This window comes from Gobio gobio (genome assembly GCF_949357685.1).
Source record: "Gobio gobio genome assembly, chromosome: 10".
NCBI lineage: Eukaryota > Metazoa > Chordata > Actinopteri > Cypriniformes > Gobionidae > Gobio > Gobio gobio.
This window is the reverse complement of record NC_137116.1, coordinates 23,838,748-23,862,108: the sequence shown is the minus strand read 5'-3', so window position 1 is coordinate 23,862,108 and position 23,361 is coordinate 23,838,748. Positions and strand designations below refer to the sequence as shown.

Below are 23,361 nucleotides of genomic sequence, written 5' to 3'. Positions count from 1 at the left end.
GCTGTCTCACTGGATTGTGGACACCATTGCTTTGGCTTACCAGCAGCAAGGCCGACCATGTCCCCTTGGTGTGAAGAAGCACTCCACCCGGAGTGTGGCCTCCTCTTGGGCTCTAGCGCATGGCGCCTCGCTAGCAGACATCTGCAGAGCTGCAGGCTGGGCGACACCCAACACATTCGCCAGATTCTATAATCTCCGAGTGGAGCCAGTGTCCGACTATGTACTCGCCCCCCCGAGGGGCCGGTGATGGACCAGGTTCAGGTGTCTTCGCTTGCTCGCCACTCCACTCCACGGACTGGATACGTGCGATATTTCCTCAGGTGAGTTCCCCGAGAGCCCTGAGCTCCTCCAGCACTGTCGACACCGACATCAGTTCAGTCTGCCCTTTCGAGCCCAGACCCTCATGTCCGGCCAGGTGCCCCATGTGCATGGTTCCCTCTGGCGACCCCCACATGTGTATTTCACCGTAAGTCTCCGCAGTGAGCGGGTTTCTTCCCTTGGCGTGTCCCCGCCACCCCTAGGGTTAAAAATCCACCTTCGGCTGGTACCCTAGAGATCTTCCATATGCAACCCTCTCCGGGTCATATGTGTCTCTTAAGTCCTCCCCACGGGTAGGCATCTTGGCATTCCCTCACTGGGATATGCTTCCCAGTGTACCTTGGTAATCCTGTGTTAAGTGGGAGTCCTTCGTCCGTACTAGTCTTACGACAGGGTACTCACACTTACGCAGGGCACTGGAAGACAGCTGAGTGGCGGGATTATATTGGGACCCCCATTCGTTAGTCACTAACGTTACGTCGTAGTGACTGAACGAAAGGGAACGTCTCGGTTACGGATGTAACCCTCGTTCCCTGAGGAGGGAACGGAGACGTAACGTCCCCTTGCCACATCGAGCTGTGTTGCCTGGAACGCAGGAGTTCAGTCTTGGCTCCTCAAGCAGGTAACATAATGCGATATTGCCTCGTACTTCCTTATATACTCACGCAGTGAGGCGGAGCTACGTATGCAAATTCCGCATGCCCCATGGCATTGGCACGCCATTGGGCGTTTTCTCAAAACTCGAAGTTGATAGGCTTCTAAGCGAAACCCCCATTCGTTAGTCACTAACGTTACGTCTCCGTTCCCTCCTCAGGGAACGAGGGTTACATCCGTAACCGAGACGTTATCTTTAATTATGTATAAATACTATAATGTCAAACGCATCACATTTATACATACATAATAATTATACAGTACACACACATATTATGAAAACAAACTTTTATTTTAGATACGATTAATCGCGATTAATCATTTGACAGCACTAATAAATACTATATAGATACAATTTAGAAAAAAAATGTATCTTTATGTTACACCATATTTTTCTCTCTATTAAAGTACTACTCTTTAAATATTTTGATGTACTTAATTGTCATGAAAATACTGTGACGATGCCAAAATCTTGAATACCGAATTCTGTTAATGCATGGCATTCAGCGTTCAAATATTTCTGAATAAATCACAGCTCATCCACAGATAACAATGTATGACCAACTAACCACTCCATAACTGCTAAAATATTTTTACTCAAATATTTAATGTCCATTTATTGATTAATTTGCTAAAGAGCCATGTAATGAGCAAGACGATGCAAAATCAACTAGTTATTATCGTAAAATCAGCCCCAACATGGTGATCGGGATTTCTTCGGGAGTTCTTGACAGGTTTCATGAAATTCAACCATAATATTTTATAGTAGTATAAATACTTTATAGTATATTTATCTAAATAAAGCTCTTACCATTGAAGTCATACTGTAGGATATTTTTCAGTGACTTGTGGATGAAATACATGCTTCCCAGAGCCTAAAATCAAATAAATCAATCAGTCAAGCAAACAATCATACATGATTTCATGTGATCTTCTAATGAAGCCCTAATAATATCCTGGATGGATACTGGGCTAGGAATGACCTGACAGCTTAAAGTCATGCACAAGCAGGGGCTAATGGAGATCTCCAATGTCTGAACAGCTTAGAGATTTGATTTTTGATGATGTTGATGATGTACATTTACATTTACATTTATGCATTTGGCAGACGCTTTTATCCAAAGCGACTTACAGTGCCCTTATTACAGGGACAATCCCCCTGGAGCAACATGGAGTAAAGTGCCTTGCTCAAGGACACACTGGGATAGAACCAGCAACCTTCTGCATATCAGTTCAGTGGTTTAACCCACTGGACAACCATCTCCGTTGTACTCACTCCGATGTACTCACATCATAATCATTAAACCCTGACTTTTAAGACTCTGTTATAGTCGATTTCCTTCTGTCTGTAAAACAAAACTAACCGATCATAGACTTAGTTAGCCCATAGCTTTGGTACCCAAAAAACACCTAGATATGCCCATTTAATACTCCACTGACAAACCTCACACATCCACACTCCCCGTGTTTTCTGACAGCACGCTGAATGAATTTAATGTACTAGCTGCTTGCTCCGGTGAGCGCACATCAATCCAGCTCCGCTGAGATCAATACAGACAGAAAATTAAAACAATCACACAGGGATTAAACACAGGGCCCTGCTGTTGGCCCAACACAAGCCCCATGGATGGCAGAGAAAAATTACCTGCCGTTGAGGGATGTTTTGACATGAAGCATGCCACACCGTAAACACACACAGTCATGTTTTCTTCAAAATATCCATCCCAGGAGAAAGAAATAAATCTTGTGAGAGAAATTATGTTTTTTTAATATGACAGTGCTTTCTAGATGACCAGTCTTGAGAGACTGGACATTACAACAGGCACATGTGCTACCCAAGCACAACAGCTCCGGCAGGGAAAAGAAATTATTGGGGAGAGAGATGGGAAATTGGACTAGGAAATGTTGCAGACTGGATTAACCTTTTTTGAGTCTATTTGTTTAGAATTTTATATTACAGTTTAAAAATGTATAGTAATTATACTGTATTAATAATTTTAAAATACTTTTAATTAGGCTATATTATAATAGATGTTTTAGACATATACAATGCATCCGGAAAGTATTCACAGCCATCTCTTCAGCACTCCACCAATCAGTCCTGTATGGTAGAGTGGCCAGACGGCACATGACAGCCCACCTGGAGTTTGCCAAAAGGCACCTGACTCTGACCATGAGGAACAAAATTCTCTGGTCTGATGAAACAAAGATTAAACTCTTTGGCCTAAATGGCAAGCGTCGTGTCTGGAGGAAACCAGGCACCGCTCATCACCTGGCCAATACCATCCCTACAGTGAAGCATGGTAGTGGCAGCATAATGCTGTGGGGATATTTTTCAGCGGGAAGAACTGGGAGACTAGTCAGGATCGAGGAAAAATGAATGTACAGAGACATCCTTGATGAAAACCTCCTCCAGAGCGCTCTGGACCTCAGACTGGGGCGAAGGTTCATATTCCAACAGGACAACGACCCTAAGCACACAGCCAAGATAACAAAGGAGTGGCTACAGGGCAACTCTGTGAATGTCCTTGCGTGGCCCAGCCAGAGCCCAGACTTGAACCCGATTGAACATCTCTGGAGAGATCTGAAAATGGCTGTGCACCGACGCTCCCATTCAACCTGATGGAGCTTGAGAGGTCCTGCAAAGTAGAATGGGAGAAACTGCCCAAAAATAGGTGTGCCAAGCTTGTAGCATCATACTCAAAAAGACTTGAGGCTGTAATTGGTGCCAAAGGTGTTTCAACAAAGGATTGAGCAAAGGCTGTGAATACGTGTGTCTGTGATTCATTTTAATTTTTTTTTTAAATTGCAAAGATTTCAAACAAACTTCTTCCACTTTGTCATTATAGGGTATTGCTTGTAGAATTAAGGAAAATAATATTTACATATACATTTTTGAATAAGGCTGTATCATAACAAAATGTGGAAAAAGTGAAGCACTATGAATACTCTCCAGATGCACTGTATATATATTTTTTTCCTTTCTATTTTTTTTAAAGAATTTAATACTTATATTCAGCAAGGATGCATTAAATTGATCAAAATTGACAGTAAATACATTTATAATGTTACAAAAGATTTCAAACAAATGCAGTTCTTTTTTTACTTTCTATTAAAAGAATCCTATCTATTTTTCACAATATTACTGTTTTTACTGTATTTTGAGCAAATTAATGTAGCCTTGGTGAGCATAAGAGACTTCTTTCGAAAACATAACAAATCTTACCAACCCAAAACATTTGATCAGTAGAGTATTGTTAGCCATGCGCAAAGACAACAGACTTCAAATTACATACTTCCAGATTTCAATTCTTTAAAGCCACAGTATTAAAATTTTTGCCGCTAGAGCCTACTCAAAACAAAGGCGTAGCTTGATGACACGTTGATTTCGCCTTTATTGTGCCGCAGATGACCGCTTCTGCTTTTTCCAGTCATGCGTATGTGGAGTAACAGTGCGCTGTTTTATCATATTAGATACATTTGAGTGTGTTCAAAGTTATGTTATAATGCTACTCTGTGCTTTCATTCAGCGGCTACTATGAGACACACACTGTAGTAAGCTAGATCGATATTATTAGGCATGGTAAAACATGGTACTAAATCAAGAAAACAAGATTTAAACAGTAACACTAAATGTGTTGAGCTATATAATGATGATTCGTTTTCTGTTGATGAATGTATCCAAACAGTTGCTAGTCTGTCTAATAAAACACATAATATATTAAAGCGTCTTTGGTGTTTCCATGGTTTCTACAAAATAAAATCGAGGGTAACACGGGTGATGTCATTGATAGGCGACACATTGACACGGTTCATGTACTGGTTAAAATTGCTTATTTCCCTGGATTTAACGATTCTTGGAAACATTTCGGATAATGTAAGTGCACAAGTCAACAAAATATATAACATTGTTTGGTTACACTTTATTTTAAGGTGTCGTTGTTACAGTGTAATTATATATTGAAGTACTGAGTAATATTAATTAACTACATGTACTTACTATAGAGTTATGGTAGGATTATGGTTTGGTTTAGGGTTAGTTGCATGTAATCATGCATAATTTACTGTTATTACTATGGTAAGTACATGTAATATATATAATAAGGACACTGTAAAATAAAGTGTTACCCATTGTTCTAGTGGTTGTTGGATTTTTTAATCCAAGAATTTTACATATTGTGCTTTTAACACTTTAAAAGCTAAAGAACTAAAAGCCAATATATTGCTGTAAAGTATCATTACATACTGTTGACAAGGATCGACTGTATTTGAAATACCATTGAGGCATGGAAAAGATGGGTCTGTTTGACAAACAAATAACTGTGTGATGGTATAAAATAATCAAATCTTGCTAAAAATTTTGCAGCTTTTTATAATGAAGGTCCTCATTGCAGTGCATGAACTCTCACACACACTCTCTCACATACACAGGCTGTGTTAACACCCACCTTCATTCTCATTTGTCTCACATCATCTGTATTGATTTGTAATTAGTTTTCTGAGGGTTGTGAATCATCGCTTGACTGGAAAGAGAGTGTGTGTGTAAATGCAGAGAGCGTCTGGCACACATCGTACAAATGGTGTTTAGATAAAAAAATCACTTTTAAGTCAATACATTTTTATTAAACGCTGCACTGGCCTGATTGATGAAGATCGGTGTAAAGCTGCAAGTGTGCTGATCTCTCTTTAAGTGTGTGTGTATGTGGGTCTGGGGGTTTCGTTTTTTTTCTTTTGACAAAGATGATTTGTCTGCATCTATGACATTTTTATATTTGACATACATTTATAATTGGGAACAAAAACTGAAGCAGGTGTGGCAAAGGGTCTACATAGAGAAAAACTCACTAACCCTCTTGCATCAACAAAACAAATACACACTCACTCACTCACTCACTCACTCACTCACTCACTCACTCACTCACTCACTCACTCACTCACTCACTCACTCACACACGTACACCTTCAGTTTATTTATCATGTTCAGATGAGAGGGGCCTAATCAATAGTTTTAATCTGGAGTTAAACGTATTGACTCGGTCTGCTGCCTGGCCACTCCCGCACATTAACCCAGTCCATCAAGGTACAGACCAAACACATTGTGCACAAACACACAGACAGCACCTCTCACCTGGGTGGGCTGAGGGTTAATACCCTGCCAAACACCAGCAACTTCTCTCTTTTCACAGAAGTTACTTTGAGTAATGAAAGGGGTGCCTCTGGGCTCTGTCTTTGGTCCATCACTGTTGTTAGACAGCTGAGCAATAATTTACTTAAAGGGTTAGTTCACCCAAAAATTTTAATTCTGTCATTAATTACTCACCCATGTGTCGTTCCAAACCGGTAAGACGTTCATTCATCTTCAGAACACAAATAAAGATATTTTTTATGAAATCCGAGAGCACTCTGAACCCCCATTGACAGCAATTTAATTACCACTTTCAAGGCCCAGAAAGGTAGGAAAGACATTATTAAAATAGTCCATGTGACTCCAGTGGTTCAACCTTAATTTTATGAAGCGCGAGCGAGAATACTTTTTGCGCAAAAAAACAAACTAAAATAACGACTTTATTCAACAATTTCTTCTCGTCTGTGTCAGTCTCCTATGCAGTTTACGTTGGCAAGGTCCAGCGTCAGCATCACACGCATGCGTCGTGGTGTTCACAAGAACAGCTTCGGGCAATGGTAAGCCGGCGTTCTGGTGTAGCTCTGACGTATCTTGGAAACGTTGCACTGTATTTACTACGTCAACAACGTAGGAGACTGACAAAGATGTGAAGAGATTGTTGAATAAAGTTGTTATTTTTGTTTGTTTTTTGTGCACAACAAGAATTCTCGTCGCTTCATAACATTAAGGTTGAACCACCACTGGACTCACATGTGACGGGTCGGAGAGCTCTCGGATTTCATCAGAAATATCTTAATTTGTGATCCGAAGATGAACGATGGTCTTATGGTTTTGGAACAACATGAGGGTGAGTAATTCATGACAGAATTTTCATTTTTGGGGAAACTAACACTTTAAAGGGTTAGTTCACCCAAAAATGAAAATTCTGTCATTAATTACTTACCCTCATGTCGTTCGACACCCGTAAGACCTCCGTTCATCTTCGGAACAGAAATGAAGATATTTTAGTTGAAATCTGATGGCTCTGAAAGGCCTCCATTGGCACAATGGCACGGTTCACTCTCAAGACCCTTAAAAGGTACTTAAGACGTCGTTACAAAGTCCATCTCACTACAGTGGTTCTAAAATAACTTTATAAATCGGCGAGAATAGTTTTTGTGCGCAAAAAAACCCTAAATAATGACTCGAAGCGTTATGAATCAGTGAGCCGAATGATGATTCGGATCGCGTGTCAAACCGCCAAACTGCTGAAATTTGGCGATTCAAACTGCTGATTCGACTCGCTGATTCATAACGCTTCGAAGCTTCATGATGCCGTGTTTTGAAATCGTGATCACTATGTAAGTCGTTATTTAGGGTTTTTTTGCGTACAAAAACTATTCTTGCCGATTTATAAAGTTATTTTAGAACCACTGTAGTGAGATGGACTTTGTAACGACGTCTTTAGTACCTTTTATGGGTCTTGAGAGTGAACCGTGCCATTGTGCCAATGGAGGCCTTTCAGAGCCATCAGATTTCAACTAAAATATCTTCATTTCTGTTCCGAAGATGAACGGAGGTCTGACGGGTGTCGAACGACATGAGGGTAAGTAATTAATGACAGAATTTTCATTTTTGGGTGAACTAACCCTTTAAGAGGTCTTTGTAATTTTCTATATTAATACAGTCTCCCACTGTATGTTCTATCCAAAAATCGGACTGATCATGTTCTTGAGTTCAATTCACTAACACAAAGATCTGGTCGCAGCAGCTTACTGTGGGGAACAATTATCAGTTAAAAACATAATACAATTTCTGTCTGTTCCTCACAAAAAAATATTGGATGTCTTCAGAATACTTTCGAATATAGTTCATAAGTTACATCCACCTTATTTTGCAATGTATTGCAAAGTAAGCTATTTTCTGTGAATGTGCAAGACTCCAAATTCATTAGCGACTGTAGATAAATACCTAGAAGAAAAACAAATTGCAGTAAACAGTAAAACTATTTGCACTACAAACCAGCGTGGTTATGTGATGCTATAATAAATTAAAATTATATGATAAATACCATTTTGCAATATCCAGCAGCATAATGGACTGTTTTTGTACAGCCAAAATAACCGGAAGCAAATGATGTTCAATGTTACATTAAAGGTGGATAGTCTACTATTATTGTGCTTTTTCCCCCTTTTGCACCTTGAAATCTCCTGTCCTCATTCACTTTCATTATATGGAAAATAGTGGCCATTATTTGTTTGCATATGCATTAGGTTATAATGGCACGAATAAATGATGACGGAATTTATATTTTAAGTGGTCTGTCACTTTAACTTTAAAGCACTGCAGTTAGTATAGATAAGAATAGTACTAGAACAAACAGGAAGGTGAGTAAGGTCAGTATTGGAAGACTAATCTTAAAATGGTTGTAGAGCTCCATCTAGTGGACATCCTAACCAACCACAGCACTGATGTTGCAAGAGACACCACATCAAGTAATTGCATGACAGGAACTTGTTTCCCTTGAACTAAATCACCAAGGAAACAAGTGAAAATGTCAGATATTGCAACAAGTGTATCACTCACCGTGAAACTGTCCACAGCCTTGAAATGACTGTCTACATAGACACAGACTCTGTCAAAGTCTGCCATCTCAGAACTTGACTCAATGGTCCTATAATCAGAAGTAAAAAACAATATAATTCTTGCATATATATTGCACATTGGTAACAATCTGTTGAATAAATTGCTGTCACATCACCCAAAAAGCACTGAAAAATAATGCTATCACATTATTTGGATATTTCTGGATATGCAACAATACATCAGAGTACCATGTAAATACAACGGTATATAAACACAGTAATCAGTGGTCTGGTACTATCTGACACTGACATTATACCATAGTACTGCCACAGTACTTTTTAATAAGGTGAGGTAGTAGCACACAATTTGCCATATCCTCACCAGAAAAAGTTCTCTGCATGGCCCATGTTCAACATATAGTCCTTTCCACCAACTTCCTGAAAGTGCAGGGCGATGAAGCGTGGCTTGTACATTTGGACTGCCTAAGATGATAAGATTTACATTAGACATACAATTCATTCACTAGTGTGTTTATCAGCCGTTGCATTACTGAATTAATTCAATTGATCAAATCACGAGAATAATATAACTTTTTTTTTTTCAAATAAAAGTAGCTAATGTACTGTAACTTCTCCAGTCACGTAGATGTAGAATAGATATAATAGCTTCTAACCCAAGAAGGAATAACATGAGAGAGTATGATTTGGGGAAAGTCAACATTGTTCTGACATTAATAGTTTGTGTGGCACATTTCAACATGGATTATTTTTGTAAATTGTTATAGAAAAATATATTGAGCCAAGTGTAATTTTAAATGTAACTTCCAAAACAAATTATTGCTATCTTTGATCATTAAGTTGCCCAAATAATGTTACCAGGCAAAAAGACGACCAAAGACAATTCAAATATAAGGTAACAGATTTTGTATGCATTAGATTTCAAGCAGGAAAATCATAAAATCTGTGATTCAACTTCCTTTTGCTCACAACGTGACAACAGCAGATAACATAACATGATTTTATGGTGTACCAAAGACAGGTTGTATAAATGAGGCAAACACCTTTAGGTTTACAGTGACTGTTTAACAGAGTAAAGTTCACTCTGCAAAGGTGTGTATGTGTGTTTATATCAAGTTTGAACAGATGGAGAGCTCTGACAAAGAAATGTCCATGTGACTATTGGAACAGTAAAGAGCATGTAAAAAAAAAAAAAAAAAAAAACAAGGCTTGTGTTGTTTAGTTTTTTCACTATGCTACATTGAGTAGCATCAGATGTGAGCGTATGAATGAGAGACACGTGAAAGGCATCAAACTCACTGTGAAGAACTCTCGCAGCCAGTCTCCTTCAATCTCACCCACCTGAGGAAAAGAACCAGATTTCCCTGTTAGGGCACTTTTATAATACTAATAACATGGTCAGATAATAACCTCTGCTTTAAGCTTTGAACTGCATTGTGGATTACATTTACTGGGGAATGGATATCCTTTCAATTCAGAGCATTCAAACAGCTGAGATATCAAGTTTGAGTGATTTGATTGTCATTGCAGGCATTTCTGCCACTGAAGGTCTTAATCAAACCATGTAGAGGCATTGTGATTGATTATGTCCAGTAAACATAAGTGCTATTTTAGCTCTCAAACAGACAGACAGATAGACTTGAGGTGTGTTATGCACTTTGCACATTTGCTTTGTATTTCACAGCTGAATTTCAATTGATAATAAAACAATAAAACAGCTGTATAGTGATATATATATCATGAAGAATCTGAATGCTGTCACCTATCCATGGGGTGAAAGTACAGTGTTATCCCTCCCATTAGATTATAGAGTTACTCTTACCCCTTAACCAAACTGGACAAGAATAAATCCATAAAATAACAAAGAAAATATTACAAAGAAAAGATGATTGTATATGCAGCATATGCTGTTGACAGAACATATGTCTAACTCCATCCTAACACTTGAAGAATGAAGCTATTATGTGTTAGAAAGGAAACACAAAGATTTTGAACAAAGAAAAACATTAACATTAAAAAAACTGCATGAATAATTTAAGCCATTTACAGTGAGTGTGTGCGTTTGGTTAAGTTAAGAGCAAGTACAGAGACTTGCTACTGCCAATACATGCACATGTAATATACTACATGAAATAACCCCCGTACCAAATCTATACAGGTGGAGCTGGGGAAGGTGGAGGGTGTTTCTGAAGAGCACTGCAAACTGCTAACAGCAACACTACCGGTTTTTGAATGTTAAAGGAACATGCCGACTTTTTGGGACTTTAGCTTATTTAGAAGTACACTTAAACATACTTTTAAGAAACTGGGAATGTATGTTTTTGGACACTTAACTGCATGTTAACTGTGATTAAGTGAAAATGTATTATAGTTTACACTGATAATAAATGCAATTAGCTGAACTTTCTTTTTTGACTTAATAAGATAATAAATGTAATGATAAATAACACACTACAGTTAAAGTGAAAGTGCACTGCACTCTTATTAACTTTTTTTTAATGTTTTACTTTACCTTATGTGCATAATGTCTCTGTTTGTGCATGTATAATATCTGCAAAGTTATAAAGCTTATAGTCTCTCACAAAAGGATTTATTCTATCTAACAGAGGACACTGATCAAGACCGGCCTATAATGCCTCGATTGAAGTCCAGATATTCTTCTGCAAACGTCTATGTGAAATATTAGCAGAATGCCCATTCAAAGGCATACACAAAGCCTTCAGTGAATTGTAATGTTGTCTTCATGTCGTGGAGATGCTGTGAGTTTCGATGCAAAAGCAAAACCCCTTTGTTTAGCCATCTGAAAATTGAAAAAATTAGGAATCTGTAGTTCAAATGTATTTTAATGCTGTTCCTGAGCTGTACATCCCAAAGGTTAGCTTGTGAACAGCGCATTTTATGGAGGACAGCTTCCTGAAGCTGGGAGAATACAACACAGGCTTTACACACTTAAATAAACTAGAAATATACACTTCAGTATGTCTTTTAAACTGTAATTTATGTTGTCACTTCAGGACATTAAGTTGTTTCAGTGAAGATGAAAAATTAAACCGTTGTTATAACACATAACGTATCTGAAAGGTAAGAGTTACAGGATAAAAACACCACTGTAAAACATTTGGCTCAAGTTGTGCCTGCAAAATTGATTCCGAACTGCTTTATCATCTGCATTTTCAGAATCTAACTCAGGCTCAAACTAATGTGGTAATACAGACGGATAACAATTGCTTTAGAAGCCTTGGAAACGGAAATTCGCAATTAAGCCCAAAAAAAAAGCTCTTTGGGCTTTTCGGAAGAGGGGCTTTGCAGAAATTAGAGCGTTTCAGACAGACTGGCAATAGAGGTACTGCAATAATGTACAGTATGTGAAAATTAATTGTCAAGATCATCTGTCACCTTCAGGACTACATTACTCATAATCCTTCCTGGTCCACCACCTGCATGCATTCTTCAATCACCACTAGCTTTCTTCTATCACCTCATCACCCCAGCACCAGATATATGTTCTTCTGTTTCATTCCCTGTTTGTCGGGTGTTGTTTATGTAGTGTGTGTGTTGCCACTGCCTGCCTGTCTTATTGAGAACTATGGCTGCAACAACCTGTTTTGTGATTGAATAGCAGCCCAATTCTGCCTGAAACTGCAGATTCTGTGAAGGTCTTAAATAATGACTACTAACTATTCAAATGATTAGTATACTCAGGCACAATGTGAAAAGAGAACTGAAAAAATATACTAAAAATAAAAATAGTAAAAGTACCATTACTTTCCAAAAAACTACTTGAGTAAAAGAGTAGCTTATTTAAAAAAGTACTCATGAGTGATGAGTACTGAGCTACAGATTCTACCCCCTTATATACAAAATGTAGAGAATTAAGAACATCTATCATAAGGTTGCACTACCTTAGCCGGTTTGACAGCATGAGCTGCCAATTTCCTTGATGTTTTATTTTCAGACGTCAGAAGCTTGGTATTTTAATGTGATACAGTATCACAAGAATATCTGTGGTGAGCGCTCTATTCAGTCTTCAGCATTATTTTCCTCATGATTATTTTCTCTTTTTCTTTGTATTCCACTGTAACAGCATAAAAAAGACAACATATACTGTGCATTTGTGGTCTGCTCTCCCGATTTAACTTACGATATATACCATGAATAATTCACTGGAATGCACTAACAATCTCTCGTTTCCTCCCCAAATCCTCACGTCTCTTTCGTGAAAAATTAAATACAGTATTTTTTATCTAGCAAAATGACAGAAAACACTTTGAAATATTGATGAACATTTTTGATTAAGGCAACCTAAGTTAAATAATATAGACAAATATTACTACAGTGATATTTAACACTTCTGTAATATAGCTGTGGAAATAACGAGCTTTTGGGGGTATTCATGGTCTGTTGTAGTAATTTGTTAATGCATTTACATTTTTTGATTTCCTTTTAATGTTTGATGGTTGAAGGGTGAGTAGAATAATGTCACTTCATTCATTGTACAATGTACACAGTTTTTTTCAAAAGCGTATTATTGCGTACATAGAGCGAGCCTTTCACTGATTGTTTACAGTTTAACGGAAGTTACTTTCATAATTCACACAAAGCACCATGGGCAGGGCCGGCTCTAGCTCTTTGGTTGCCCTAGGCGAGATTAAGTTTTGCGCCCCCCCCTTAATTGTTAAGCCCACCGGCAACTATAGTTGCCAGTGTATAGTTGTCATTTTGTCATTTTCCTTCTGTAAGTATTTTTCTAGATATTATCCATGTTTTATATCTTAATGACACACAAACAGACAACCAAATAAAGGATTTCAAGAAAAGAAAAAAAGTATTAACTTCCAGGGAGCACAACGAAGGCAAACCCTCCCAAAGAAAGGATATTTTCATGTTACTAATAAGTATTTTTTGTTGACATATATATATCAACATAATCATGAAGGTCTCTAGAATCATCCAAACAAAACAAATCTTACAACAGATCTATAGTTTTTAGTATACTTAGTCAAATATAATACATTTGATTATGAATAAAGATTGATCTGTTGAAAGCAGTTATTTTGAGTTAGATGCTAAATGTTATCCTCTTATACATATTTGACATTGAAGGGGTGCATACAACATATTTGCCCACCGGCAACTATAGTTGCCACAGATTCAAATACGATTTTCAAGAAAAAATACAAAAACCTGGGGAAAATAAATGCAGAACATGCTTTTCAGAAAATATTGGGCACAAATGGGTTAAGTATTTATAAAAACTATACAAACAAAAATGCTCCTATAGTTACTCCAAGACTTAAAAAGCTAATTATGACTTAAATACACTCTAATAAATTGCACATACAAAAATGCTACAAAGAACGTTGGAGGATATTTAACAAATTATGACTCAAACTATGGATGAACAAACAAAAATGCTTTTATAGTCACTCCAACACTTAATCAAGAAAATTAAGACTTAAAGGATCAACTGCAATAAATTGGTCATACACAAATGCTAGAAAGAATGTTCAAGGATATTTACCAAATATTAACTCCATAAACTGTGCAAAAACTCTCTTAAGCACCTGTAAAGACACTTAAGCAAATTATGACCCATAAACTGGATTAACTTTACCCTCTACAAACAAAAGTGCTATTATGGATACACTGTACTTACCACTACAAAATTAAAATATATAAGTTCTTGTAGCTCTATCCCTATCTTAAATAATAAAAGATGAACAGTTGTTTCTGGCATTTCTATTCACCTTCAAAATTGATGCAGCATTAAAATTTGGCTCGTCTTGATTTCCTTATTGTCAGTGAAATGCGTAGTAATATGTAGATAACTAGCTAGCTAGTGATAGCTTGGTAACAGCAATAAAACATCCAATGCCGTCCAATATTAGTTGATAATATCGATAATACGAAGTACATTTATTTCGTTTGACACCTTTATGGCTGAGATGAGAAGACTTGCCTCTATACTGGGCTTTCTTTTGATCATCTGCCTTTCTCTTTTTCCGTCCCTGTGCACTCGAGGGTTTAGACCGCTTCATTTTTGAAGAACGCGCCAGTGATGAACACTTGCCTGACCTAACGTCTGAACGCCTGTGCTCGACAATACTCACCATCAATTCAATCTAATAATCAGGTTAAGTAATTAAACGTGCGGCTGAGGGGGCGCCCAAGGATGATCATGTTTAATAAACAATATGTTTTATTTCGCTTGTTTTAATTCTATGCTTAATGGGAAGTAAGTTTAAGGGCGCCACTAGAGGGCGCCTGGCTGCGCCCCCAACACATTTGTCGCCCTAGGCAACCGCCTAGCTCGCCTTTAGCAAACGCCGGCCCTGACCATGGGGCATAAGAAAAAGGTGGATATGCTAAAGTAAATAAATGGGAGTGGGAATTACTTTTCAATTCACCAATCGGTAAGCCTCGCCCCCCTTAGTTACTGTCGCTAACTCGGACAAACTTGCTAACAGTCTTACAATGACAGCTGTAGGGATGTGACGGTGAGGAAATTTTTCCACCGGTTAATTGATGTGTGACAACACCGGTAATACCGGTATCACCGGCGGAGGCTTTTAAATCACTAATTCTATCTAACCGAAAGTAACAAATGACAGACTCCCTTAAATAGGCGCTTTTACGTTTCGCTTTGAAACCAAATCTTCCGCGATCATCTAAGTCAGCTCCTCACTCTTAAATCTGATGAATGACTCCTGTCGCTGCCGAGACTCACGGTCGGATCCTGCTTTATTAAGCAGATACGTTCAGTTTTTATTTGTATTGTCTGTTCTCTAACTGAACTAAATTATTTTATTACTATAAAAAAATCAAAAAGACGGTGGGTGGTGCCACGGTGGGCAAGTGATGTAACCGGTGTTGAGTCTGGACACCGGTAACACCGGTAACACCGACTATCGTAGCAAGCCTAGACAGCTGTCAGTGTGAAAACCTTATCCCAAGATGTTTTTGGACACAGAATGTAGCGGACCCTGTCTGAATGATGACCAAACTTTACTGATGGTTTATTAAGTTTATTACATCGGTTTTTTTTCACTCCAAAAAAATAAAAAAATAAAAATCACCGTAAGAGTTGAACAATCAAAGCAGAAGTGCGCATTAACGTCTCACTCACAAACGCTCTCTCTTTGTTGCATTGTCATTAACATACACAGCAAATTATAAAAAAACACTCATACAACTACTAACAGTAAACAAACATATACAGACTGTATGCCTTTTCAGGGGTGCTAATAAACTGTAAATTTTGTATCTGAAAACAACTCCGATAAACTGCGAGTGCGAGCTCTCCCTTTCACTACCCGTAGACTATAATACCCACCAAAATAGGAGTACTAGTAAGACAGATAATGCAGACCTTAAACATATCTAAACAAATATTCTGTGGCACAGAAGGACCACCTCTCGTCGATGAGCATTCAAGTGGGACTTAAATATATAAAAGATTTTAAAATAAATGTGGGAGATTAATTTGGAAGCTAGGATTTACAGATCACAATGCAAACGGGAGAAGTCTCATGTTACGGTCGTCACGATCACTACACTGTACATCAACAATGTTCATGTACGGAACCGCAGAGTAAGATTAAATGAATGTACATTTAACCAGTTTAATATAGAGAGGTACTGAAATGCAGACCTATGTGTTTTTGACCTACACTGTTAACGTTACATGACGTGAGAACAGCTAACGTTAGTTATTTCGGTTTGTATGTTAGCAGGGACTCACTAACTTTAATCGTAACTTAATGTGAGTTTGACCACCAGAAAATCCTCTCAGGATACCTGGAATCAGTGTTACAGTACCCCAGGCACATCGTTTTACCATTTTTGTAGCATAAACACCATCAAACCGATGAGAGCTTCGGATTTTCCAATGTATCTCTATGGCGCTGAACTCTAAAGATGTCCGAGTTCCGGTCCCAGCGCAACTGATACTCAACTGCCATTGGTTCATCTGCGTTCGAGGGGCGTGGCTTACCGATAGGTCAATTGTGAAGAGCAAGACATTCTGCAATATTCTCCTGTACTCCAAAGCAATAAAGGGCCCCTATGATGTTTTTTTCGAATAATAGGTTCGCAATTAAAAGTTACATCGCAGCCATGGAAACATATTATATTCATGCTGAACGAGAGAGGTAGCTTTGTGAGGTGAGCCAAATTGAAACTTTTTTTGAGATCTGGTCACCCGATTTTCCACGAATTTAACAATAGGCTTACTCCATTTTATTCTACTTGACATGGAATCTCTAATTTATATAATCACATAATCAAACAAAGTCTTGACCCTGCGGAAGATATTTTTGTTCTTCACACCTTTTACTACAATTATTAGTTTTGGAACATCAGGAGAAAACATGAAGATATTAAAAAAGCGATCCTCTCTTTCCTGCTCGTGTCCCACATCCCTTTCCGCACAAAGCGGCATATGAGCACCTCTGTGGGGAAATATAAAACATATTTAACTAATATTTAACTTTCTTATATCCTTTATATTACCATTATTTGCTGATATTTATTTAAATGTTTCACAGGCTGTAGTATGTTGTTTCAATGACGAAAGTACTAAAATAAACGCACATGCTTAAATGGATGTTTGGGTCGTTTATATTTTTTATTTTCAAAATGTATGCTATTTAATTTTTTAATTATATATATATATATATATATATATATATATATATATATATATATATATATATATATATATATATATATATATATATATATAATCAATCTTAAACTATCTCAAATTTTCATTATTTTCATTCATTATTTCCTGATCGTCTTTTGCAACCGACATGCGCAGTTGAACCTCACATCAGTGTGACGTAGGCTGAATATTGGTCAATATTATGTGGTTAAGAGACTATTAAAAGTTTAGTGTTCAGCCCATTTTTTTGTCCAGTACAATTTCTGATAAAAAAAAAACTATTACAATAACGTGACTATTTGTAATTTGTTACTTCAAACCTCTGCTAAGGGATTTAGTGAAATAGTTTTTAAAAAAACTGCCACAGAATGACTGAATGTTACACAACATATTCAAAGATATCTGTATCTACTTCCTAATGACATTGGTTGCTACAAAACAGACCAGTTTTATCAGTGTCACAGATATGTACCCCTGTGGTCTACTATATTATAACCACAAGTGTGAAATTCACTTCAGTCCTCCTGTCAACTCATCGCAGTATAGTAGGGTACAGAACTTTCCAATGTTCATTTAAGAACCGTGATAGAAGGCAGACCATTGCCAGTATATCTGCAGGTTGTCTAAAACATACTGCGCTACATGTTGCAGTTTCATTTGTTTTTGTCTCTTTCATGCAATGGCCAATAAAAAAGTGAAAACATTGGCCACTCCCTTCCACAGCCTGTCATGCATGCAGTGAAACCAGGTCAAGCGAATTTGACTGCACAGCTGGTGAAAAAATAGATGGAGCAGCAGACCCTCATTGATTCTAGTGAATTTGACAGAGCCCAGAACAGAATTGCATCTGATGCAATTCACAGTGTTACTTTGATATTATAAAGACCTTTTATGGACTGTTGTTCACAATTTTTGTTTTCTTAGTTCCACTGAATTTGAAGGGTGGGGAGGCCAATGGAAACTTCCTTCATTTCATCTCTCAAGAGGATTTCCCAAATTTGCAATGCATCATTTCCTGTTGCCCGCTCCAGACGTGCTTACAGGCGACTTAAAATAGCATAGAACTAAGTTAATTGAATTAGCGTACTTTTACATGGCAGGTAAACACTACAGTGTCTAGAGGGGTCACTATCAGAGGGACAAGTAAGCTTTAACCATGCAGCTCTAATGAAGAGTTAATCAGATATAGTTGCAACTGAGCATTCGGTTATTCCATCATTGATCCGACATGTTCAACTCTCCAAAAGAAGCCCTCAGTTTACAAAAAAAGAAAAGAAAAAGAAAAACATCAGTCATTGCTGAAACACTCATTGCATAACAAAAAGGCCTTAACAAAAGTCTTCAGCCAGAAACATACTTCACGCAAGTATGCAAAAACAAAATTGTTGTTATTCAAGTAAGTTGCCATAAATATACTGACTTTAATTTGTTTAGCAAGATTTTCTGCAAACTTTTGCTCCGAAATAACAACACAGAAGATAGTTTACTCAAACACGCTATAGAGTCCTTGATATCAAGTCAAGTCACCTTTATTTATATGGCGCTTTATACAATACATGTTTAAAAGCAGCTTCACAGTGATAACAGAAAAAATTATACATTTTTGGCTGTTGTACAGCTGAAGTCAGTTAAGTGTTGAGTCAGTTCCATTGTAAAGATCATCAATCATTAAAGGCGTCATGAACTGGCTTTTTTTTATTTGTTTTGTATACTGTTGTCTGAGGTCTACTTGTGACGTTCGCATGGTTTTTACATTCAAAAACATCACAATGAATAAGTAACAGGCTATTTTCTGCCATGGTTTTGAGGCTCTCTCAAGGCACGGTCGGTTTTGATGGGCGTGCCGCACTGAAGACTTGGAAGTAAATGCCCACTGCTAGGATTGGATAAGCGTTGCATATTTAATGAGCTTCGGCTCCCACATGAGTACGCGTGAGGCATTGTTTTGAAAGTGTGTGACAAACGGCAACCGGAACACCGGAAACAAACACAATGATTTATCTCTCATCCACCCGCAATTAATATGAATGTTATTTTAAACTACTTGGCCCGCCCCATCGGTGGATATACGCGCGCGTCAATGTTGCAGACAGCATGATCAAAACTTCCGCAATTGTATTTTTCGTTCAAACATCAAGTCAAGAGAGTAGAGGTAAGACCTTAAGCCCGAGCCCGAGTCAGAGCCCGACCCGGCCCGAAATTAGGGTCGGGTCGGGACTAAAATGTCAATCATTACGTTCGGGTCGGGTCGGGCCGGGCTTCTTTCGCGCTGACTTTTTTAATAAATATATTTTTATAAAAATGTATACTAAACTAAGGAATACTTGTTATAAATAAATAATTTGGATAAAACAGAGAATGCGATGGTAATTGCTATATAACTACTACTAAACAGGAAGAGCAGAGCCAGAGCACGCTTTGTGCACGAGACGTGTCGTGAATGTAATCTTCCCTCCGCATGTCCCTCCGTCCGCATCTATTCTATTTTGACCAGGTATCCCCGATATGGAGCAGCAAGAAGTCAAGGATAAACTTAAGACAGGGGAATTGAAAAGGCAAACACGCACCGCCGGTAAGAGTGAAGTGTGGAAAAGCTTCAAATTGATAGTGGAAAATGATACAGAAACTTGTGTTGGCTTCGCTGAATGTAGTCAGTGTGGCGCTTTGCTTTCATATTTTGAAAGCTTTCAGTTTGTAAAGTTTATTTGTTTGTTCATGTTTGACATTTTTTGTATTATACATTCACTAAGCTTTTGCTTTTTATTCAAACATGATAGTTTTTCTTGTTTTCTTTCTTGTTTGAGTTATTTGTAACTATTAGTAGGCTTATTTTTACGCATTTACGCACTTTGTTTGGTTCTTTATTTTTTTAATAATGGTCTTAACACATTATTTTTGTTCTTATTTATTCAAATTAGTAATGTTGTATTTTATCTAGCTTGCCTATTTATATATTATGTTAAATTACTCTTTACAGCAGGTCTGTTCTTACGTTAGCAACCTATAGTGTGATTTTTTTATTCTAAAAGCGTGTTCCTGAAAATGTTCCTATTTATTTTGTTTCAATGCTTCTTAAAGCAGGTTGTTTTTTGTGTGTTCCAATGCAAATCATTAAAATAAAGAATGTTATTCTTTATTAATTTATCTAGTTTATTTATGTAGATTTATTGTATTTCTGTGTTCTTGCTCTTAGATCATTTCGTTAGCTTTTCCATTTTCAGACCAAATTAAAGCTTTTATTTTAAATTTCGTTTAAACAAAACTATAGAAATAACAATTTCATATATCTTTTCCCATTTATTAGATTTGCATTATTCTATTTAAAGCCTAGTGGGTTGCAGTATTTCTCCGTGTAATTAAGCGAGTGCGTGTTCCAGCGTTATTTCATTGTGCAAATGCATTTATCATGATCATAAAAATATGTAGATTATTTTAACCTTAAGAAATCTTGCATTTTTTCCTGCCAAAAATACTATGGGATAAATTGAAATTTCGGGTTTGCTTCGGGCTCGGGCCTGCAAATCAAGTTAATTGGTCGGACTCGGGCTGGGTCGGGCTTTAATGCCCGCGGGCCCGGGTGGGGTCGGGCTGGATTTTTTAGGCCCGATCTTACCTCTACAAGAGAGGAATGTTATTTCACTATTTATGATGAAATGTATTGGTAGCCCGTCTGAAAAGCCCCGGGACATTGGGCTGCCCTGTGACAGTGGTAAGTTATGTTTAGTTAGACATGTACACAATGTAACATTGTATTTGATCTGTAACAATGCAATACTATCACATATAAAACATTTTTACTCACATTAGTGATTAGATTCATGCATTCATGTAATATCATCCTGTCTGCAAATCCAGTCTCTTATTTACAAACGAATCCAGTGAAATGAACATACGTGCAGTGTCTTCCCCACGTGAGCTGGAACTTCATTAAAAATAAAGTTTAACCACTCATTCATAATATTATAATCCGAAGGAATCTTATGCAGGGACTGTGTTCTTCCACAACAATGTATTACTCTCTTCGGCATGTTTATAGCTTGGTAGCGCGATCCGTTTAGCTAACGAGTCGGTGGGCGGGGCTACAGAAGTAGTAATACATATTTATCTGTAGAGGTGGCGTTTCTGCATCCTATGACATCAGTGGTCGACATATTCTGAGAGCTCTCATTTTCTGGGCCTGGTGACTAACAAGGAAGTTTTCAGCTCTGAAACTTACATGATATTCTTATATTACGATGAACTTTTATATATCAAAGGCTCAAGGGAAAGTTGATTTCTCAGTTTATCACCCCTTTAAATTAGTTAATTTTATCTATAAAGCAGTTTTGCAAAAAAACAAAAACTCGTTAGGTTTTCTTAGACAGCTGTGTGTGTGGATCGTGCACGGCCAAACCGGCGAAATGAAAGTCTCAAACTCCAAATGAATCAAATAGGATCGACTCACAAACTCACAAACAAATGCAGTCAATGAATGCATGCGCGTCACCGGATCCACAAATGCACATTTTACTCGTTGCATGCACAAATTCTGACTTGCATTAATACAAAATTTGTACTCTATTTGTCTCTATTATTACAAATCGCTGCACATTCATGTAATTCTGTATTTTGCACACACAAGTTAAAAGACATTTGTTTGTGGATAGTAAAACATGTCTGCAACATTTATCAAGTTCATCGATAATTGTGTGTGCATTTATTAATCATTTTGAGTCTAAAATCATTCTGATATTAAATAAGAATTTACATTCTGCATAAACAACATGAGGTTTATTTTAAGGAACACGAGTTTGTTTAGCACTGTAACATACTTTTGTAATGCAAATAAAATAATGATTTAATATTATAAATCTTTGACAGATTGTAAAATAACATTAGAAAAGTTTAATTTCAAAAATCAGTGTCCAAAAATGTGCTGCCATTGTCGTGAAAATCGCTTAGGGCGTTTTCACCCATGGCTCATTTGGATTATTTGTTTCAGAACCTGGAGTGTTTTTGGTTCGTTTAGGCATATGTGAACACTGCAATCGCACTCTGATCCATACCAAAGCAATCATTCCGAGATTGCCTGTTGAGGTGAGAAAGCAATCCGACCTAACAGACCAGCGAACAAAGTGCTATCATAGTTCATATACGTGTAAATTCATAAACAGGAAATGTGTTATGTTCAATCAGCAGTGTCTGATCCTGTGACTTTTTTGTGGTTGAGAACTTCATCTTTATATATATATCATATATATATATAGGAATCAAGGCTACATTCATATTAGTGTTTGCATGTGTCACGACAGCTACAGATAAGCGAACCTGTCAATCCATCTTGATTGATGAAGCCAGGGGTGTCCAAACTCGGTCCTGGAGGGCCACTGTCCTGCAGTTTAGCTCCAACTTGCGTCAACACACCTGCCTAGAAGTTTCTAGTATCCTTAGTAAGACCTTGAGTAGCTGGTTCAGGTGTGTTTAATTGGGTTTGGAGCTAAACTTTGCAGGACAATGGCCCTCCAGGATCAGGATTGGACACCCCTGGATGAAGCAGAGGAACATAAACAGGTGAACTCTGACCAATTACTCACACGTGACTTGCATAAACACATTTTGGCTTGCTTTGAAATGTTGCCATGTGAAAGTGAACAGAACCAAAAAGAAAAAGCAACGTAATAAATTAAAGGGTTAGTTCACCCAAAAATGAAAATTCTGTCATTAATTACTTACCCTCATGTCGTTCGACACCCGTCAGACCTCCGTTCATCTTCGGAACAGAAATGAAGATATTTTAGTTGAAATCTGATGGCTCTGAAAGGCCTCCATTGGCACAATGGCACTTTACACTCTCAAGACCCTTAAAAGGTACTAAAGACGTCGTTACAAAGTCCATCTCACTACAGTAGTTCTAAAATAACTTTATAAATGGGCGAGAATAGAGAATAGCAAAAAAAACCTAAATAACGACTTACATAGTGATGACGATTTCAAAACACGGCATCATGAAGCTTCGAAGCGTTATGAATCAGTGAGCC

The 23,361-nt window shown here is 37.6% G+C and overlaps 1 protein-coding gene across 4 annotated transcripts in view; it reads right to left on the bottom strand.

The window, feature by feature from the left end:
• inpp5l (inositol polyphosphate-5-phosphatase L) overlaps positions 1-23,361 on the bottom strand; it is a 50,218-nt gene that overhangs the window by 22,569 nt on the left and 4,288 nt on the right. For all 4 annotated transcript variants that reach the window (XR_013817367.1, XR_013817368.1, XM_079827962.1 and 1 more), the window contains exons 2-5: positions 9,979-10,020; positions 9,044-9,144; positions 8,663-8,750; positions 1,784-1,847 (exon numbers count right to left, since the gene is read on the bottom strand). Coding sequence is in view for 2 of the 4 variants with exons in the window: in XM_079827962.1 (XP_079684088.1) it covers positions 1,784-1,847; positions 8,663-8,750; positions 9,044-9,144; positions 9,979-10,020 (295 nt within the window). In the remaining 2 variants the exon portion in view is untranslated. The remainder of the gene's footprint in view (positions 1-1,783; positions 1,848-8,662; positions 8,751-9,043; positions 9,145-9,978; positions 10,021-23,361) is intronic.